Source organism: Protomyctophum bolini (assembly GCF_963924005.1).
Source record: "Protomyctophum bolini genome assembly, chromosome: 7".
Taxonomy (NCBI): domain Eukaryota; kingdom Metazoa; phylum Chordata; class Actinopteri; order Myctophiformes; family Myctophidae; genus Protomyctophum; species Protomyctophum bolini.
Genome location: NC_137868.1, coordinates 11,504,703 through 11,523,850, shown reverse-complemented (window position 1 = coordinate 11,523,850; position 19,148 = coordinate 11,504,703). Strand labels below are relative to the sequence as shown.

General features: G+C 42.6%; 1 protein-coding gene across 1 annotated transcript; it reads right to left on the bottom strand.

Moving 5' to 3' along the window:
• Positions 1–1,055: 1,055 nt before the first annotated feature.
• LOC308319282 (pituitary tumor-transforming gene 1 protein-interacting protein) lies at positions 1,056–18,299 on the bottom strand. Its single transcript, XM_080769267.1, has 7 exons — positions 17,871–18,299; positions 16,937–16,983; positions 16,566–16,674; positions 11,742–11,850; positions 9,801–9,866; positions 3,816–3,862; positions 1,056–1,592 (listed from the first exon to the last, which is right to left on the bottom strand). Exons 1-7 carry the CDS (start codon positions 17,986–17,988, stop codon positions 1,543–1,545), a joined length of 546 nt encoding a protein of 181 aa, XP_080625393.1. The 5' UTR covers positions 17,989–18,299; the 3' UTR covers positions 1,056–1,542.
• Positions 18,300–19,148: the final 849 nt, after the last annotated feature.

Sequence of the window (19,148 nt, the reverse complement as noted above, 5' to 3'; positions counted from 1 at the left end):
TGGAGATGCTTCTCCAAGGACATGAAAGGGAACAGAATTAGAATACCAATGCGGCCGAACCCAAATCTGTTCATAACTTTATACATTTGAGTCACAGTCCTCCCAAAGAAATGGCCAGAATGTCGGACATCGTCAAAGAAATGTTTTCCCATCTGGGTACCTGCAGAGGAGTGAGCTACTGATTAATCCAGTCTATGATTCTCATAAAGCCTGAATTACAATTTGTTGTTGTATGATGATGTCTGTTCTAATACTGTACAGCCAACCAGCTGAATAAATCACAAATTGACTTTGACCTACAGTATGAAATTGACCTTTGACATTTCTGAGACCATTCATGTTTATGGAAGATGCTTTTCAACATGTATTCTATTGATAGTTTGACCAATTCAAATACTGAAAAGAATCTTACAATAACCAGTAAGACACCTGAGGGCGAGAAGCGACCTCGAGGTTGAGTACACGCATCCGCCTGTAGGTGACAGCAGACTGCTGGGTGAGCACTGGCGCTTTGGCATCAACATCAGATCAACATATGGAATGAATTCTGTGCTGGACATATATGGAGCGTGTCTTGAATGTACAGGGTTTGATGAGGTCAGATCAACATATGGAATGTCAGAACAGGTCAGCTCCATATATGAGATCTAAGGGTGGCAGCGGGGGAAGTGTCTTGAGTGTACAGGGTTTGATGAGGGCCCAGGTAGGGCCGGGCCTTAATTTCCAGGCCTGTTGAGAACTCTAGTTTTCGCCGGCTGCTGGCTGCACTAATAACTTTGGGACAGCAGGCCCGTCTATGGTTTATGTACAGGTATCAGTCATAAGCAAGTCATCGAAGAGGAAGGACCGATGGGGAAGGATCAACATATGGAATGTCAGAACAGGTCAGCTCCATATATGGAGATCTAAGGGTTTGAGGTCAAATGTAGAGTTGCTGGCCAATATTGATGACATCAGGGATCTCCATATATGGGCTTAATATTGATGACATCAGGGATCTCCATACATCAGGGATCGCCATCCCTCTTGAGGTATTTTTGTAATACGCCTTTAAAGTTTTTAAAAGTTTAAATTTTAATAGGAAAAGTGTCAGAATACACAATGCAAGTGATAATGAGCTCGCTACAGTACATTCATTTTATGTACATTGTACAAAGTGCAAAAATCAATATAGAAACTACAGCATTTTAAAAAAGAAAATGGAGGCTCTTTAAATCTGGTTTCACACAAACAAGATTTTTTTTAAAACGAGTTAAAATCTGTATCAAACTGTAATCAAACAAACAAAAATAGCCACACAGGCTTCCTGAAAGTCGAGCCAGACAGCAAAATTATTCTACCAACATTTATGAAATCAGACTTACTTCATGTTTGAATATGATTATTCTAAACAATACATTTTATTTATCAAATACTTACAACTGTGTGTGTGTGTGTGTGTGTTCTTTTCACTCCAAGCTACACCAGAACAACGTAAGGCGAAGTCGCGGAGCAGAGAAGAGCCGTACAGGGTACCCTGGGGAACTCCTCCATAGCTCTGCTTTACTCGTTCTCAAACTTGCTGTATGGGTGGTCACTGTCAGAAATCAGACCTGGGAAAGAGAGAGAGAGAGACAAAGGGAAGAACACAGATAGGAAGAGAGAGAAACGGGAACCGGGGGGGTTGGTAGAGGGGAACAAAAGGGATGTACAGAAACCTTGATTAGAAGTCAAATTTAATTATTTATCGCTGCTTCACCCCAGACCTCTGTAGCAAATGCATTAATTTGAGCTCAGTCACAGTGATGCCGTATAGATTGTCACTTTCGGCCAGTGTCAACCTCCTATGACCGAAACGTTTTTGAGTGGTGCAACCACTCCTACAACCAGCAATGTCCGTATGCGCCTATGTGGCCATGAGCACGAGTATATGACTATAGGGTACCAGTAGCGGGCGCCAGAAACAGAGAGAGGGATAGTGCTGCAATGTTGTTCAATTGAAAAAATAACCTGCGTTCCAATGACAACTTTCACTTGCTAAAATGTTTCCAGAACATCAAAAATAGCTACAATCAAGAAGCAAGTCGTGAGCTTGTAGGCGTCGCTAGTTTTGCGCGACACGCTTGTACGACAAAGTATGGCATTCATGTAATTATATTATATACATTGGCTATTCAAAAATAGCAAGCTTACAGCACTTCACGAGCAAGCTTGTACATCTGCTACTTTTGTGTAGTGCGAGAACTACAGATTTAGAAGGCCTTTTAGACTCAACCTCAGGTCTTAATCAGTTAAATTAAATAATAATATGGAGATAGAAGGTTTCTTCCAGACAGCGATGAGATGGGAATGGTAATTAGATTTGCTGCGCTAGGCTGGATGTGGTGAGAAGGGAGTACAGGGCAGTGTGCACAGCAAGCAGGGGTCCAATGCCAGGTGCTCCCTGTGGACGCACTGTCCACTGTGAGCTGAAGGTTGGAGAAACACCGTCATCCATCACTCTGTCATGTTGTCCAATGTCCATACAAAACAAACACACAAAACTGACATCTTATTCCACCAAAACCAGCTGCTCACACACACAGACAGATGCATGCACGCACAGGTCAATTAACTCAATGTCCTTTTTTTTATCCACCTCACGCAGACCGAAATAATTGTCTCAACTTAACTTTCATCATTTATCAATCTGTTGTCAAATTGACATGGGGCTTAGGCTTAGCCACGGCTCAAATCTCATGTCAGGTCTCAGCTCACATGTCCTTGTATGCAGGCATTCAGCTTGTCCAGGACTGTGAAGTTATGCTACTTCTATACAAGCCACTGCTCTGGAAGCAGATGTCAGACGTTATGGCCTCTTGGGGTCAGCATGGGGCCCCTGCGTGGGGTTAAAGTGTCAGCGGCCCGGGGACCATCGCATTCTGTAGAGCAGTGGTTCTCAGTCTTTTTCATGTCAAGGACCCTGGGACCCCCAAAATGTATGTTTTGGGCCACGGACACCCACCTGAATGATTTTGTGCCAGGCAACCCAATATGACATCAGAGTTGATAAAACGTTCAACATTGCTTAAAAAAATTGCCAAGATATTTTGAAAATAGCTGATCTATAAACGATTGTACAGCTATTTTCAAATAGCCAATGAAGCATAGGGTTAAAGTGGTTACTGTAAACTGTAAACTGATTTTGATGCTATATTTAACCAATTTTGACTCCGTAGCAAGGTCCCACGGCTGTCCCCAGACCCCACTTTGAGAACCACTGCTATGGAGAATTCTGCAGGGACCACATCATTTCTATTCACATTGCTGTCACTCGCTGTGCTCTCACACACTGGCCTGATACACTCAATTGGCCATCATATTTATAGACTAGAATTAAATTGTGCTTTATTCAAGGACAAACCTGGAAACATCAGCCTGTTGCTTCACTGTAATGGAACCCGATAATATTTTGCAAGTTGGTAAAATCCTGCTGACAACCATTAGGTGATCTGTACTCGACACCGGGGGAATGATGAATCACGTTTAAATTGCTTTAGGGAGACTGAGGGTAGTGTAACCCATACGTGGGCTGAGTAGCCCAGCCTCAGCATGAGGATTGGAACTGCTGAATAATGCATTCACTGTGGGAACAGGCAAGGAAATTATATTCAATAAGAATCGCCCCAGAAAGTGAGATGGAGGCTCCTCCTGACATGGATGGAGAAAACATGCATCTCGTTAAACTTACCGTTAGGGTCAACGCAACAGGCCAAGTTGAGCTAGATAGTCTATGATTAATGAGGTTGAATGGAGTCCATATGATAATATCAAGGTAGGATCAAGTTAAGACGTACCATACTTCTTGCGGATTTCGTCATGCCTGGTCTTCCTCTCCTCCTTCCTGTAACAAGAAAAAACTGAATGTTTCAACTCTTTAACATTTAAAACGTCCTATAACGCACAGAGAATACTGCAGTCACAGTTCTCAAACCGTTGGATTTCAAGGACCCCCATTAACTCTCTAGACTTACAGACCTGTAAGGGATCATTTGGAACCCCCTCAAGGAACCCAGAGGGTTGAGAGCCACTGGTATAATGGTTAAGGGGCCACAAGTGTCCCTGCTGGCTCAGGAATGAACCCCCCACCAGAGCCTTCTACCCTTCCACCCTGTGCCCCCCCCCCCCTCTCCCCCTATGCAGTCTTTTCTGCTATGCTGCAGTCTATGTCGATAAAATAAAACAGTAGGGCACTAGGGCAGCCCACAAAAAAAGCAAGTCAGTGGGAACATGAATATAAATGTCAGTGGAAGAATTACTGTGAAATGTTGAGCTGAGCTACCTGGCCTGAACCAGCTGAATGTGTTTCACAGCGAGCCCGGCCTTTGCACCTCGCCTCTCCCTCACCACCACCGGTGATATTTCCTCTTCCTGCCCTTAGCCTTGAGGAAGGGCTCTTCCCCCGTCGTTCCACCCAATAGTGCCTCAAAGGTGGACTTAAGAGAGTAGCCAAGCAGTGGCCAGAATATATCCGGGCTCGAGCCTTCATATTTTCAACATGCTCTATGAATCCTAATGCCTAATGCCTGGACATGTATTTAAGGTTGGGATTCAGATCATATACCACCCCGGCCCCCACACGCAGTGAGCCATGATAGACAGACACCCATAAACAACAACAACGGCAGCATCTGTCTGCGGCAGTGGAAATGTTTCAAGGCAAGCAGTGAAATATGAGTGGCCCGTCCCGCCGTCAGGCCGCCGTGCCGTCTTTTCTACGGAGCACAAAGGCACTGTGAGAGGCCGTTTTGTGCGTCGCCTCCTCTCCCGGGACGTAAATTTACTTCGTCTCGGCACAAAAAGAGGGGGGGGACGTGTAAATCACTTGGTGGTGTTTTTATTACCAGGTAGTGATCTGTGAGCAATCAGGGTAGCTGAGGACATGGGGAAGCGGGAGGCTGCTCTGCCTGCCATCTGTCCCCTCTCTGTGTGTGCACTGTGTGCTGTGCACCACCCCTTACTGCCTCCTCCACCTCCACCCAACAGAACGACTGACGCCAGGCACCACCCCTGGTGCACGGCCAGGGAGGGATGCAGGCAACAAGTGGGGTAAATGAAAGAGATGAGGCCAGTGCTGGGAAGCAACTAAGTACATTTTCTCAAGTAACGTACTTAAGTACAATGTTGAGGCACTTTTACTTTACTTGCAGATAATTAGATATCTTTTTTTAATATACTTTAAACTTCTACTCAACTACATCCGAAAGGAAAAATAATGAACCTTTTATAAAACAAGCAATGGACCAATTAAGCATCTATTTTAAACGATTAAAAAATAACTGATCTACAAGCTCACAATGCGACGTTGTGCACCTGTGAACCAGCTATTTTCAATTCATACTCTATATAAATATATATAATTACCTTTTAAAATACAGGCATTTTACTACAGACTACAGAGTATGTTTTATATTGTGCTATTGCATCAAAACAAAAGAATGAAGTACGAAGAAAAGAAGACCTGTGTACCTCTTCTATACCACTGGATGAGACGGACAGACAGATGCAGCAGCTATTAGACTATACTGTAGCAACAGGAAGAGAGAGCCAGGGCCGGGAGGGATCACAGTTAAAGTGAAGACTTCAGGAGGAAGTCATTAGAGTCCAAACTTCCCCAGGCACACAGAGAGCACTCTTTTCCTTCAAGCGGAGAATGAGCCCATCAGCGCTCTGCCGGGGCCATTTGTCCGGGACACGGCTTTGTGAGGAGAGGAGAGCCAGCCAGAAAACTGGCTATGAAGCAGAGCAGAGGAGAGGAGAGGAGAGGAGAGGAGAGGAGAGGGAGAGAGAGGGCTGGGACTGCTCTGCTCTGCGGCAGTGGAGGAGTGGTTTATGTGGGCCTGGGGAGCCGCCAGTGGTGGGAAAAGTACTCAAATGTGTTACTTAAAGGAATTGTGACATTATTTTTAACATAATTTTAACAACATTAAAAGTCTTGGCCATGGTCCTTCAAACGTGTCTAAAAAGTTTGAACAGAAATCTCCACTCCAGTATTTCTTGCCAGGAGTTTTTGTGTGTATGTAATATGCATCCTGAGAAGGCATAGAAAAATACATTATTTTAGCCTGTAGATGTCGGTAATTCCCCCTTTCTTGTCAATCACTACCCAGCTCCGCCCCCCCACCCCTCAAGCCCTCCATACCTCTCCGCCCCCCTCAGAGAAAGGGACTGTTCTTTTTTTTTTCCTTTACAAGTTCACAGCATCTCAGCCATAGCAACGCTGCCAGTGCCAACGCACGCAACTTCTTCTCCTTTTATAACTATTTGTTTATAGTTTATATAAAATGTTATTTATAATAAGACTATCACTGCATGTATGTACTGAGGGGATGGACAACAACATGTATTCTCTGCTGCAAAAGGAGAGGAGACTGGAGCAACACGGACATTTAGAGCCTTTTATTAAGGTGCTGAGTATACAAAACGACTAACGTTTCGACCTTGCGGCGCAAGGTCGAAACGTAAAAGGCTCTAAATGTCCGTGTTGCTCCAGTCTCCTCTCCTTTTGCAACTTTGATGTCCCTGCACCTGTGAAGCACCGGATCAGCCGTTTTAGGCTTGAGGCGCGTTGGTAGACTCCCTTTGTAACATGTATTCTCTATTCAACGTCATCGTACGAGCAACAGTTGGTAAACAAATAAATAAGGCACGTTCGGAAATACCGCACCGGAGCGCACTTGCCTATAGTTTGCATTGCACAGTGGGCTCAGTGCGCTATTTCCGAACGCGCCTATATGAAACTCCTGCAATATCTCACCCCACGACCACGTCGACATAAACTTGTGAAGTTGTGTAATGTCATCGATATCATACTCAATGACTATAGCCTATCATTATTCGCCATACTTTTAACGTGGATTATATCACACGAGCGTTGGCTGCGTTGCGATCCACTGTCGCATTACAAGAACAATAATGAGCACATGCAATCTACAACAGCTGGTGCACGCCACGAATCAAAGATTAATAATAGTCAAACACAGCTAATGCGGGTAGTGGCAGTGATTGACTATACATTAAAAGTAGCACTTCGGAGTGCTGCAGGCGATTGATTTTTTATTGTGAGTCCACTCAAATAGTACTGCACAACAATTTAACACAAATCATTGCAGTATAAATACTTATAGTTGGGATTGGGACACGAATGCTTGGTATTGCTCCTGGGTTCATAAAAAGTTTGGTTGCAAATCCACTCTGAACTTGTCCGAGATTTGAAAAACTTTCTGGGGTGAAATGATGTGCGCACACGAAGAGTCGCTTCTTTGACAACTTGGTTGGAACGTTACCATCAAAAATAAAATGCATCCACCTAGAGCGTGAATCTTCATCTAGGCCAGTTGGTGGAAAGTGCAAGGACTTGTGTTGATTGACACAGCCGACAACGGAGCAGATTGCTTTTTCTCTAGAAGCCATTATTATTATTATTATACTGAAACAAAGCCGCGGTCAGAATGAGGAAGAAGAGAGGAGAGCATCAGGGAGAGGAGAGGGGCGGGGATGAGGAGGAGGGGGGCGGGTAGTAGAATTGGTAGGCAGGGAGCAGAGGAGAGGGGGCGGGGTTTAGCGTTACATTACGTAGGCCTCCGCCGTCCAAGCCACGAGTCATATTTGCATAATTATTCACAAAAGTCCAGACAGCGGAGAATACACTGAATGTTCAAATTTGGGTTTTTTTTGGTGAAATTGATGTCAAGAAAAGCCAAAGAAGACAAAATATCTACAAAAATGTGTTTTAAATGTCACGATCCCTTTAAGTGAGAGTATCAATGTAGAAATATCCTGTTGCAAGCAAAAGTCGTGAATTAAAAATGTACTAGTTTTCTAATGTATATAATCAGAGTAATCACAGTATAGTAATCTTTTGAAAATAGCAGATATACAAGCTCAAGCTTGTAGATCGGTTAATATATGATTTTTAATACTAATCAAAATCTACTAAGTAACTAAAGTTTTCAAATAAATGTAGTGGAGTAAAAAGTAAAAAAAATTGGATCCGAGATGTAGCATAGTGGTAAGTAAAGAAATCCTCAAGAATAAATACCTACAAAATGTGTACTTAAGTACAGTACTTAAGTAAATGTACTTAGTTACTTTCCACCACCAGGAGCTGCTGATGTTTCCTCCAGAACTGTCTCTCCAGCTGGGGCTCAGATGACGACGGGAGGCCTTATGCTGCGTTCACACTAGCAGCTACAAAGATATACGTAGGATACCGTTCTATTTCAATGGAAGCCAGCAACATGAACATACAAAGAGGTATAGCCTGTAAGCTTTGTGGCTGCCAGTGTGAACGCAGCATTAGAGCTCTACTGGGCTGGGTCTCTGGAGAGGGCCAGGCACTAGATTCCCTCTAGAGAGGCTGTATCCTTTCCCCCATTATTGGACCCTGGATCCTGCTCCAGCAGTGCTCTGGACGTCCCGTTTCGGAAAGGCAAACAACGCCTTATGTAGGTCACCGCACTGCTAACGCTAACCGGGGAGTAACTTGAAGTTAGATCATGAGCGGGTCTGGGGCCTACGCTCCCTGGCACATGAAGGGAAGGCTACGATTCAGCACTTTTCCTCTTCTGCGCTCTCACTCACTCTCACAGACACACACTGGAGGAAGTTAGAGATGCAATGTACTCGGCACCGCCAGCAGCGATAAGACACAGTTACAGGCTATCTTCCTGCATGAGTGCACACGTTTAACAACACATTTACTGGGGACTATCCTAACGGAGGGAGACCTGGGAGTGCAGGGCACTGAATACACAAAGACGAGACGTTGAAACATTTATGTTGCACGATGAAGGAAGGGCCCCCTGCAGTGCAATACACACTGTATGATTCACAGAGAAGAGGAACACTGGCTAGGCCAGTGATGGAAAGAATACTCACATTAGCCTTCTTTCTAAAACATCCCATCTATAAGCTCACAATGCTTCGCAATGCGCTGTGAGCTTGCAGCTTGCAGTTTTTTTCAAAAATGTATACAATATGCAGGCTTAAGAGGTTATTGTATGATTTGTAATAATAATCTAAATCTAAGTAACTAATAAAGTTTCAGACTGGTGAACCAATGTGATCCAATGCCGTGACCCGGCAGCACCCGCCCCTCTATACCAGAAATCACGGTGGCTGGGCCAGGCTACAGTGGCGTAAAAGTGCAATAATTTGCTGTAGTGGAATAGAAGCATGAAGTACCTCAAAATTGTACAGTGCTTGGAGTAAACATACTTAATTACTTCCCACCACTGACACACGCACGCCCCACACACACAACACACACACACACTATGATTCACAGTCAAGAGCAGTGGAACTCTGGCCTGCGGAAGGACTTTCTTGGACAGTGACTTGTACTTGCACAGGATGTGGGCCTGTCTATTTATGAGCTCATTACCAGCGTGCAGCTGCTCAGCCTTGGCTATACAGTGTGTGTGTTTGAGAGTTGTGTACGAGTTGGAGGGAAGGACCACTGAAGTTCCTCCTCTGGGAAACAAAGTGTTCAGCCCAGCGCTGCAGGCATCGCACAGCACATCACACATCGCGCCAACTGCATGAGTCCCCGAATTCCCAACACACAACAAAGGCTCCTTTTGTGTAACATTATTACCAACTGTTGTAGAATAGAAACTCCCCCTCCCTTTTACCGACCGTGGTTCCTTCATTCATTTACCATTCTTATCTTTACTGTTGATCGCAAGAGCATCTTGGCTGCTATTGTTACTCACTGATAGCGACGTTTAAACTATGCAAAGTAAAACCAACGACACTGCAGAAAGTAATGGGGTCCTTACCGCTCGTCGGAACGTTGTCTGATCTCCTCTCTCCTCCTGCTAAACCTCTCGTCATCTCTGTCAGGCCTGGAAACACAGAGACAGACAGACAGACAGACAGACAGACAGTGAGTATACTGTGAGTGAAAAACACTTGAGCAAAACGTAAATAGACCAGATACGCGTGTGAAAACATGGTCCAGCCACAACAAATATTGATCCATAAACTTCCTCACTCACCTGGATGTACTGTTCAAATGGTTAACAACTACAAACTGTATACAGTACAGTATATAAAGTTTAAAGGATGGGTATGTAATGTGATTTAAAATGTTCTTAAAATAAGCGTTAAATAGCTTGATATTCTGAAAGTACTCATTGCTGTCTTGAAGAGTGTTTGTTCAGAAAGAGGCCACGTCTCTCCAGCTCTTTATTATAGCAATATAGTGCTTTAACCTTTTTTCTTTTTTTTTAACTCTTTATTTTAGGATTTTTTAATATGCAAGAAAGACAAAAAAGACAAACAAGACATACAATAGGACAGAAACATCAACAGTAAAAAATAAAATAAAAACTGAGTAAAAACAAAATACAAAAAAATACAAAAAACAAGAGGTCATGGGATGTACAACAGGCAGCAGCAATACATATTACAGATTTTTGGGTTGAAAGTAAGTAGGAGTCATCCCGGTTTAGCCCGTCTGGGAGTTGTCCTAGGTACAAAGATGTGAATGTATCATCTATTCTAAAACCCATAATGTTTGAGATAAAGTGCTTTAACCTTTTAACAAAAAAACGTTTTGTTTTGACTGAACAATATCCCTTACCCTACCTTTAAGACCTGTGCAGTTAGGACAGGCGATTGAGCGGTACGAGGCTGATGCAACTTACAGAACTGTCAGTCAGTGACAGGCCAGCAGCAGGCAGATTTTCAACCCAACAATGAGATAAATGGGGCTGTATTTGAAGAGGTTTCGTTCTCCGCAGCCTAACAAGACAATCACTAAATTCCATGGAATATGGTTCTCAGCGGCTTGAGCCAAAAGGGAGAGGCTACTCAACTGGAAATGAGGTGTGTGTGTGTGTGTGTGTGTGTGTGTGTGTGTGTGTGTGTGTGTAAAACCTTACATTTACCTTTCACATTTATTTAAGATACTATCTTAGAATAGATAAGACCTATTTGACTGTGCAGAAACATAATAGAGCGTCGCAGTCCCGCCCCCTTTCAGAACGACGAGGAAATTATTCTCCATTCATTTTCTCCATAGGCTTTTCAAAAAGTATTTATATAAAGACGGTTACGCCGCGGACAAAGCCAACTCGGATCGTGACAAATCATGACAACAAACACAATATTTTGTGCCGATCAAATAATTTGAAAGAAGAAAATAAAGGCAGGATACAACACTGTTTGTTCTGTTTTTCTTCTTACTAATTATTTGATCGGCTTGTAATTATTTTCATGATTTGTCACGATCCGAGTTGTCTTTATATAAATACTTTTTGAAAAGCCTATGGAGAAAATGAATGGAGAATTATTTCCTGGGCCACTCGTCGTTCTGAAAGGGGGCGGGAGCGCGACACGTCAACGACCATCAGCTGGTCACAGTCACAGACACTCAGCCTCTGCAGCACTCATGGAGTCTGTTTCATTTCTACCCAGGCCCTTGAATGATGGCATATGATTAAGGATTACTGTGATTATGGTAAACTCACATACCATAACACACATACCATAATTCACTGGCTATTACATCATACTACATCGTCACACAAAAGTAGCAAAAATAGCCGATCTACAAGCTCAAAAGGCGTTGTGATGCGACATGTTTTGAGCTTGTTGATCTGCTATGTTTTGGACATGAGGTTCCACACGACAGGAACGAAGTAATGTGTCGCAGCAGCAGCAGCAATGCCATATAGGGCCGTTTCTTCCTAATATGGACGTGCAGCGGTACGTACCCCGACTGGCGCCTCTTGCAGCAACAGCAGCAGCAGCAGCACACGGTGAAGCCAATGAGAATGGTCCCGCCCACCACCGCCATGGCGATGAGCAGAGCTTCAAAGTTCACTGGAACAACAGAGCACAATAATATAATAACACAACATGACATGATGCACATCTGCCGTGATCACTGGCCACAACAATTCATCTCTGGGGGGAAATGACCCATTGAAAATGACACATTTTGATGCCAACACTTTATGTTGTACTTTTACTAAAGTCAAATTTTTAATACTGGACGTATACTTGTAACATAATGTGTTTATAATGTGGTAACTGGTAACAGTGGAATTGATACCTTTAGTTTATTTATGTAAAAATAAATAAATAATCACCCCGTGTGAAGTGAGGGGCGCTCTTATCAGTTATCATTATACATCATCATACATCATTTCATGAACAACTGAATTTATGTGAATGGTTCGCCGATTTGCTCGTCTACATAATGACGAAAGATCTTCCCTTCATTGTCAATAGCAAATATGAGACGTGTGGGGACAGAAGCTGTAGCGCCCCTCAAAAATCCACCACTGCTGTTGGTGCTTCATCTGGATGAGATTCCCAGTTAGAATACTTTTGCCGGCCCGGCAAATAAATAAAGGCCTAACAGCACAAAACAATAAAAATAAAAACTACTTTTGCCGTCGTTTCAGAAGGGAAATGGAAAAAAAATGACTAATTTGGAGATTGTGGAGACACAAAAGCTGCTAGATAAATCCTTGGTCCCCTTTTCATAGAATACAGATTTATACAACAGTTTGGCAATGCTGCCACCTGCTGGCACTCTAACACAATTACTTGTGACACAGCACAGTAATGAAACTACACAGACTCCACTTCCAGGTAATTCAAATCCCAACCCACTGAACCAGAAGGTATTCAAGAGGACTGCCGTCTATACTGTATGCATAAAACCATTCCATAGCAGCCTACTACTGTACTACAGTAGCAGTCCTTGTCCGGTGTATAAAGTATGGACTCTAAATGAAGTGCGTACTGTATTCTAGTAACTACTTAAACCCTATATACTAAGTTCAGAGTGAACTTGGTCATCTCTTTTTTCTCCCTCTACACACCAATTAGCTGATCTACAGTCTCACGGTGCATTAGATGGTAACAAGACTACTCGCCCCGTTTCTGTTTTCCTCCCAGAATTTTCCCCAGTGAGGGGTGGGAGAGGCTGGACAGCAGACGGCTGGACTTTGAATTTCTCTAACTATAAACTTTCATGAGAGCAGACAGCCTAAGTACAAATATAATTTAAGTCTGTTATTTATAATTTAAGTCTGTTCACAGAAGTTGTTGTAGGATATGTGGGGATTATCTGACGAGGTACCATTTGAGTGGGCAAAACCTTACATATACTAAATAATACTAAATTGTTCATAGGGTCAATATAAGTAAAATAATATAGCCTTTCCACAGAGTATCTTTTTATATTTTTCCAAAAAGAATACAAACAGCCAATAGCATTACAAAGTTATCCACCTCACTGGGGAAAATTCCGGGAGGAAAAACGGGCAAGCACTGGGGCGAGTAGTCCAGTATTCCATTAGATATGCTATTGTTGTTGTATGTTCGCCTATTATGACATTCCCAGAATAGGGATGTGGTTATTAACATCCCATTATGAGTAGAGAGTCATGTCTGTCCCTGTACTGGCCGATGTCATGGGTTAATCACATCTCAATGCCCCAATTAGTAAATAACTTAACTTGGCAATCAATTGTTTGGAGTTGTGAGTTATGTGACTAGACTGTCTAAGCGCAGTTGGCTTAGCCAACTTAGATGGTGAGATCACAGGCTCGAACAGCAGAACCAGCCAGTGGGGCGTCTATTTTTAATCAGCCACAAGAGGGGGCCTGTCTGACAGCAATCACCTTATCACACTGGGCCAAAATACTCAGCATTTTGATTTCATGCATGCATGCACGCACTACTTAACATGTAGGTAGGATCTTAATGTACATAATAGTATGCAAAATGTACAAAAATATCTATTCATTGTGTGACCCGAGTCTTCACAAGTCTGTGTCAATCTTTTACTCTCTCTCTCCATCTCATCCAGTAGTGCTGTGATGCGTTTTGATCCTCTGTCGATGTCAACTGCACAGCTGTTCCTGGCAATAAAAACGAATTTTGGTATGGGTCACGGTGATCTCGTTATTGTATGTTAAGATCAGGCTCAGTCAGGGTCTGGTTTCAGCCGCAAACACAATGGAGTATGGTGCAGAAGGAAAGGCCAACCGGGGGGGGGGGGGGGGGAGGGGGGGGTTATATCAATAAAAAAGACCTAAAGACGTGCTGTGTACACGTCCAAAGCCTCATGCGGTTTTATTAGAAAGGACGTCTGTACACGTCCTTTGCAAAGAATAGTGTTAATAAGATGTACTCTCTCTCTCCTCTTCTCCCCATCATCATGCCTAATTCTTACTCTTATCATCATTGTGCGTGACTCCTGTCTTCCTCCCTGCCTCCTTCCATGACTACTTCTCTGCTCTGCTGAACTGACCTCCCTTAGAACAGTAATAATACTGATGGACTTCATATGAATAGCGCTTTTCAAAGCAGAATAAAACAGTGCCAAAGGAAAGACGCATGTGACGTGTCGTGCACACACACACACACACACACACACACACACACACACACACACACACACACACACACACACACACACACACACACACACACACACACACACACACACACACACACACACACACACACACACACACACACACACACACACACACACACACACACACACACACACACACACACACACACACACAAATCCTTAGTGTTACTGCACAGTTAAATCACATCAGCTGATGCCATAAAGTTCCTCTTTCACACAATCATTCAGTAGAGTTGCAACTGCAAGATGAATCCCTTGTTTATTAGGTCAGGTCCAAAAAAAAAAATCATATAACTATTAACAATAAGGAGTAGCCATTACTGTGTGACTGTTTAGATTGTTTGCCATAGGCGGAGTCAGAGAGAAACCAATCAATATGCAATCTGCTACACCTACCGCTTGAGAAATGGTCTAAGCTAAATTAGACGTTTCTTTATCTAGGGTTTCTAATAGTTATGAAGGTTTATTTTCACTCACATTTGTGTGTAAATCCATATAAAGCCTATGCAAAGTCTAATTTCCAGACGTTTTAAGTATTTCTCATTCATTCTATGACTTCACTGGTCAAGAGCAATTACACCATAAACCTTTGTGACACAGATATCTTGTCCTACTTCAAACACCAACTAGATAACTACAAGGCACAGGTTATCTACAAGCCCAAAGCTTGTTTTAAACCTGGGCAATTCTACAGTTCAACAAGTTGAAAGTACTCAACTCCTTGGAGTGATGGTTGACTGCTCTCTGTCTTGGTCACACCACATTAACTATATTGGTCTAAAAATGGGGAGAGCTATTGGTATTGCAAGGAAATGTTGTTATTTTGTTGCCCGTCCCCTTTTATGTCAGATAGTTCAAAGTCTAGTTTTATGTCATCTTGACTATTGCTCCACTGTATGGCCATCTGCCGCTAGTGGTGACCTGAGGAAGCTCCAGGTTGTCCAGAACAGGGCGGCACGGTTGGTAATGGGTTGCCCTCTCAGAACAAATGTGAGTCGTATGCATGCCTGCCTCTCCTGGCTTACAGTTGAGAATAGGTTATCTTTTAATAACACTTGTGTTGTTCACAGTCATGAGTAGTAAAACTCCTTGTTTTCATGAATTCACAGATTGTTTTTAGTAATACTGTGCATGATCATTGACACTTTGGAATAACCTGCCTCGAAACCTCTGTTGCATTTACAGTAAATTAACGTTTAAAAAGCATCTAAAATTCCATTTGATACAGTGAAGTGTTGTGTTTTTAGTTTTCACACTCTCACTTGTAATCTTAGAAATTTCTATTTGTATTTTATCATTAATATTTTGATTTGATTTTAATCAACTTATATATTTGGGTTGTTGTTGGGGGTGGGGTTTTTTTTGCCTTTATTTGATAGAGTACAGTACAGTAAGCTGGCAGGAAATTGGGGAGAGAGAGATGGGGAGTGACACATAGCAAAGGACATCGGGATCGGGAGTTGAACCTGTGACACGCTGTCAGGCCTGATTAGCGGCCTAGGTGCCCGGACCTCTAGGCCAGCACGGGCCTGTACTTAATCATTTTGATGGATCACTGTTTAACTGCAAGAATTTCTGGGCCCTTTTCTTTTTCAAATCTAGCCCCCTTAAGAATATAGTAGAATAGCCCTGACCTGAATTTTGGGTAAACCCAGTAATTTAAGTCATAACTCAACACATTAAATACCACAAGTGACCCACTTTTGGAACCTGGAGTAAGTTAGGTAGGTAAAGAAAATAAGTAAGTAGGTCGGAGTGGCTTTACTGGCTTACTGTTGGTATCAGTGGAGCTACCAGGGTGTCTAAACCAGGAAGATGGATTGCTGAGGCATCACACCTAACTAAGGTTCCTAGGGGTGTTCAACCAAATTAGTTAATATAGCATCAAAATTACCCTATTTTAGAGACAGCGTTGTGGATTGGGTATGTTTGAAGAATTAGGAACATAAATCTTCTCATATCGGGGTCCTAACTCATAACACATCAAATTTCAGATGGGAGTCCACGGCCAAATACAGCAATTGGGGTTCCTTCATGAAAATGTTTGAAAACCACTGGAACTAAACGTGTTTCAAAAGTGTAGGATGAAGGAATGAGATGAAACATGAGTTTTGACTTGATTTCATCTTTAAAAACTCACCCCAACAAACCCCCCATCGGGCCTGGGACAGCTGGCACACAGAAGGTGGTGGCAGCAGGTAGCTCACAGGGTAGTCTGTGCACGTGTTGTTGGTAAAACACCACAGGCACTGCATACAAACAAACAACATTTTAAAAACCTTCTATTTTCAATAGGCACTGCATTAAGAGTTGCCAACACATAAGGGAGAACCAGACCAGAACCTTATTTCTAAAATAAGAGACTCCCAGAAAAAACTCACTGCATATATGTACAGTTTGTGTATATTAACCAGAATCCACATTCTAAGGGGAACATTGGCCTTAGACTTTTTGAGACAGACTTCTATAGTAGACTGTAGACATGTAAGATATTGTAAACAAATTGCTTACCTTGGCTGATTGTACACATGTGTCACAACTCGTGTGTGAAGTACAGGCTGGAAATACAGGATGGATAAAGTTAATAAATCATAAATAACCATAATCATCATAGACATAAACCAGTAGGACGCCTGAGTGCGAGAAGCAACCTCGAGGTTGTGTGCACGCATCCGCCTGGGTGACAGCAAACTGCTGGGCGAGCGCTGGCGCTTTGACATGGGGGGTCAGATCAACATAATTAATTCTGTACTGGCCATATATGGAGCGTGTCTTGAGTTTAGAGGGTTTGATTGGAATGTGAGAACAGGTCAGCTCCATATATGGAGATCTAAGGGTGGCAGCGGGGGCAGTGTCTTGAGTGTACAGGGTTTGATGAGGGGGTCGGGCCTTAATTTTCAGGCCTGTTGAGAACTCTAGTTTTCACCGGCTGACGGACATGGCTGCACTAATAACTTTGGTCTAGTCTAGAGTTTAAATGGACAGGTATCAATCAAAAGGGAGACATCGAAGAGGAAGGATGGATGGGGAAGGATCAACATATCAAATGTCAGAACAGGTCATATGGAGACCTTAGGGTTTGAGGTCAGATGTAGAGTTGCTGGCCAATATTGATGACATCAGGGATCTCCACCCCTGATGATGTCACCCACCATGGTGACGACTTAGAGTATATATACTCTAAGGGTGACGACCAACCAAACAACTGACTGACGGGAAATGCACGATTTCATAGTAAATGCGACCTGTGATCGAAATAATCAGCATGTTTACATTACACCTGACATCAGCTGTGAGTCTGTGACGCATTTACAGTAACTTCACACAGCACAGTGGGTAGTAGGTAACGTTGTTAATAATATATCCCACACAATTCAACGAGGAAACCGAATGTTTGGTCATTGTTATAATTAATATACATATTTGTGAATTGCTTTGTACTTACGTGCGGGTGGTGATGGTGGTGGTGGAGTTGTGGTTGAGGTTAGACATTCCACTCGGCTAATGAAGCTACAAACAACGACAACAGCGACCAAAATAAACGCAGACGTTTTTCTGTCCATTATTATAAACAAATGTATAAAAATAATAATACAACTATAGCGAAGCGTGTCAAATAAAACTATTATACTGTCTGTTGTTGGCTTTCGTTTCTTGGTAAGACAAGCGGAGGAGTCGATTCAGTTATGTTTCCTGGTACGACAGGGTCGCGCGCCGAACGTCGCAGATCTACAGACCCAGAACGAGGCGCCTTGTGGGCTTGTCGTAGAGTATGGGGGCTTGTAGATCGGCGACGTCCGGCCCTGGCACGTGACGCTGCTGTTGTGGTCAGTGCGCCTGCTTGTTTTGCTCTTTGCTTCCTGGACGATCTTGAGTTTTTTAACTGATTTATAATAACCTGGACAGCCCGAGCGGGCGGGGCGCGGTCTGTTCCTGCTCTGTTCTGCTTTGATGGTAAAGTGAAACCGCTCGCCCGGTTTATAGTGTACAACAGAACGACTACAATCCCAAATGTCTGCTAGGTTGCCAGGTTTCTTCTCATTTTTAACTCTATGGGGTTCCAATTTATATTTTTCAGTAATTAACATTAAAATATGAAATAAATATTTAGTAACATTCTGCCACAGTACTACTACATTTTATATTTAAGTGATATTAGTAATTTGTACTGATTAGATTTTTTTTTTAAATCTTCCAACTTCCAACAGATGTTTTAGCAGATTTTCCATGTTTAATGATTTGTAACCTCTCAATGTGCAATCCTGCGTTATTGTTGTTAAATGAATAAATAAATGAATGAATGAATGAATGCCAATGCCTAAATTGTAATAAATAATACTGATGTGGAACTCATTATTATTAAACTCAAACAGTCAAAAGTGCAGAACAAGAGCATAATTGGTAACTCAATGGGTTGGGAAACATAAAACATGCATGCAAAATTATTTAATCGATTTCTTCAAGATTTTAGACCTGTATTCTTTTATTATTATTATTTATTCAGAATACCGGAAATATCATTGGTCAATTGATTCACGATTTCAACACATTCAGCAAACCTGGCATCCTTCAGGGAAATTATAAAATGTACTGTGTCGCCCCCAAGTGCACAATGAGGTACACTGCATCATTCTGCTTTGGCAATGTAAACGTATGTTTTCTCATGCCAATAAAGCCCTTTGAATTGAATTGAATTGAATTGCATCAAACATCATGATGGATG

What these genes read in the sequence shown, in the direction of transcription:
- LOC308319282 (XM_080769267.1), bottom strand. Translation starts at nt 17,988, where the DNA reads ATGGACAGAAAAACGTCTGCGTTTATTTTGGTCGCTGTTGTCGTTGTT. An exon ending in TGCAAGAGGCGCCAGTCGGG is followed by an intron (nt 9,867 to 11,741) that starts GTACGTACCGCT and finishes CTGTGTTTCCAG; the next exon opens with GCCTGACAGAGATGACGAGA. An exon ending in CGAAATCCGCAAGAAGTATG is followed by an intron (nt 1,593 to 3,815) that starts GTACGTCTTAAC and finishes TCTCTTTCCCAG; the next exon opens with GTCTGATTTCTGACAGTGAC.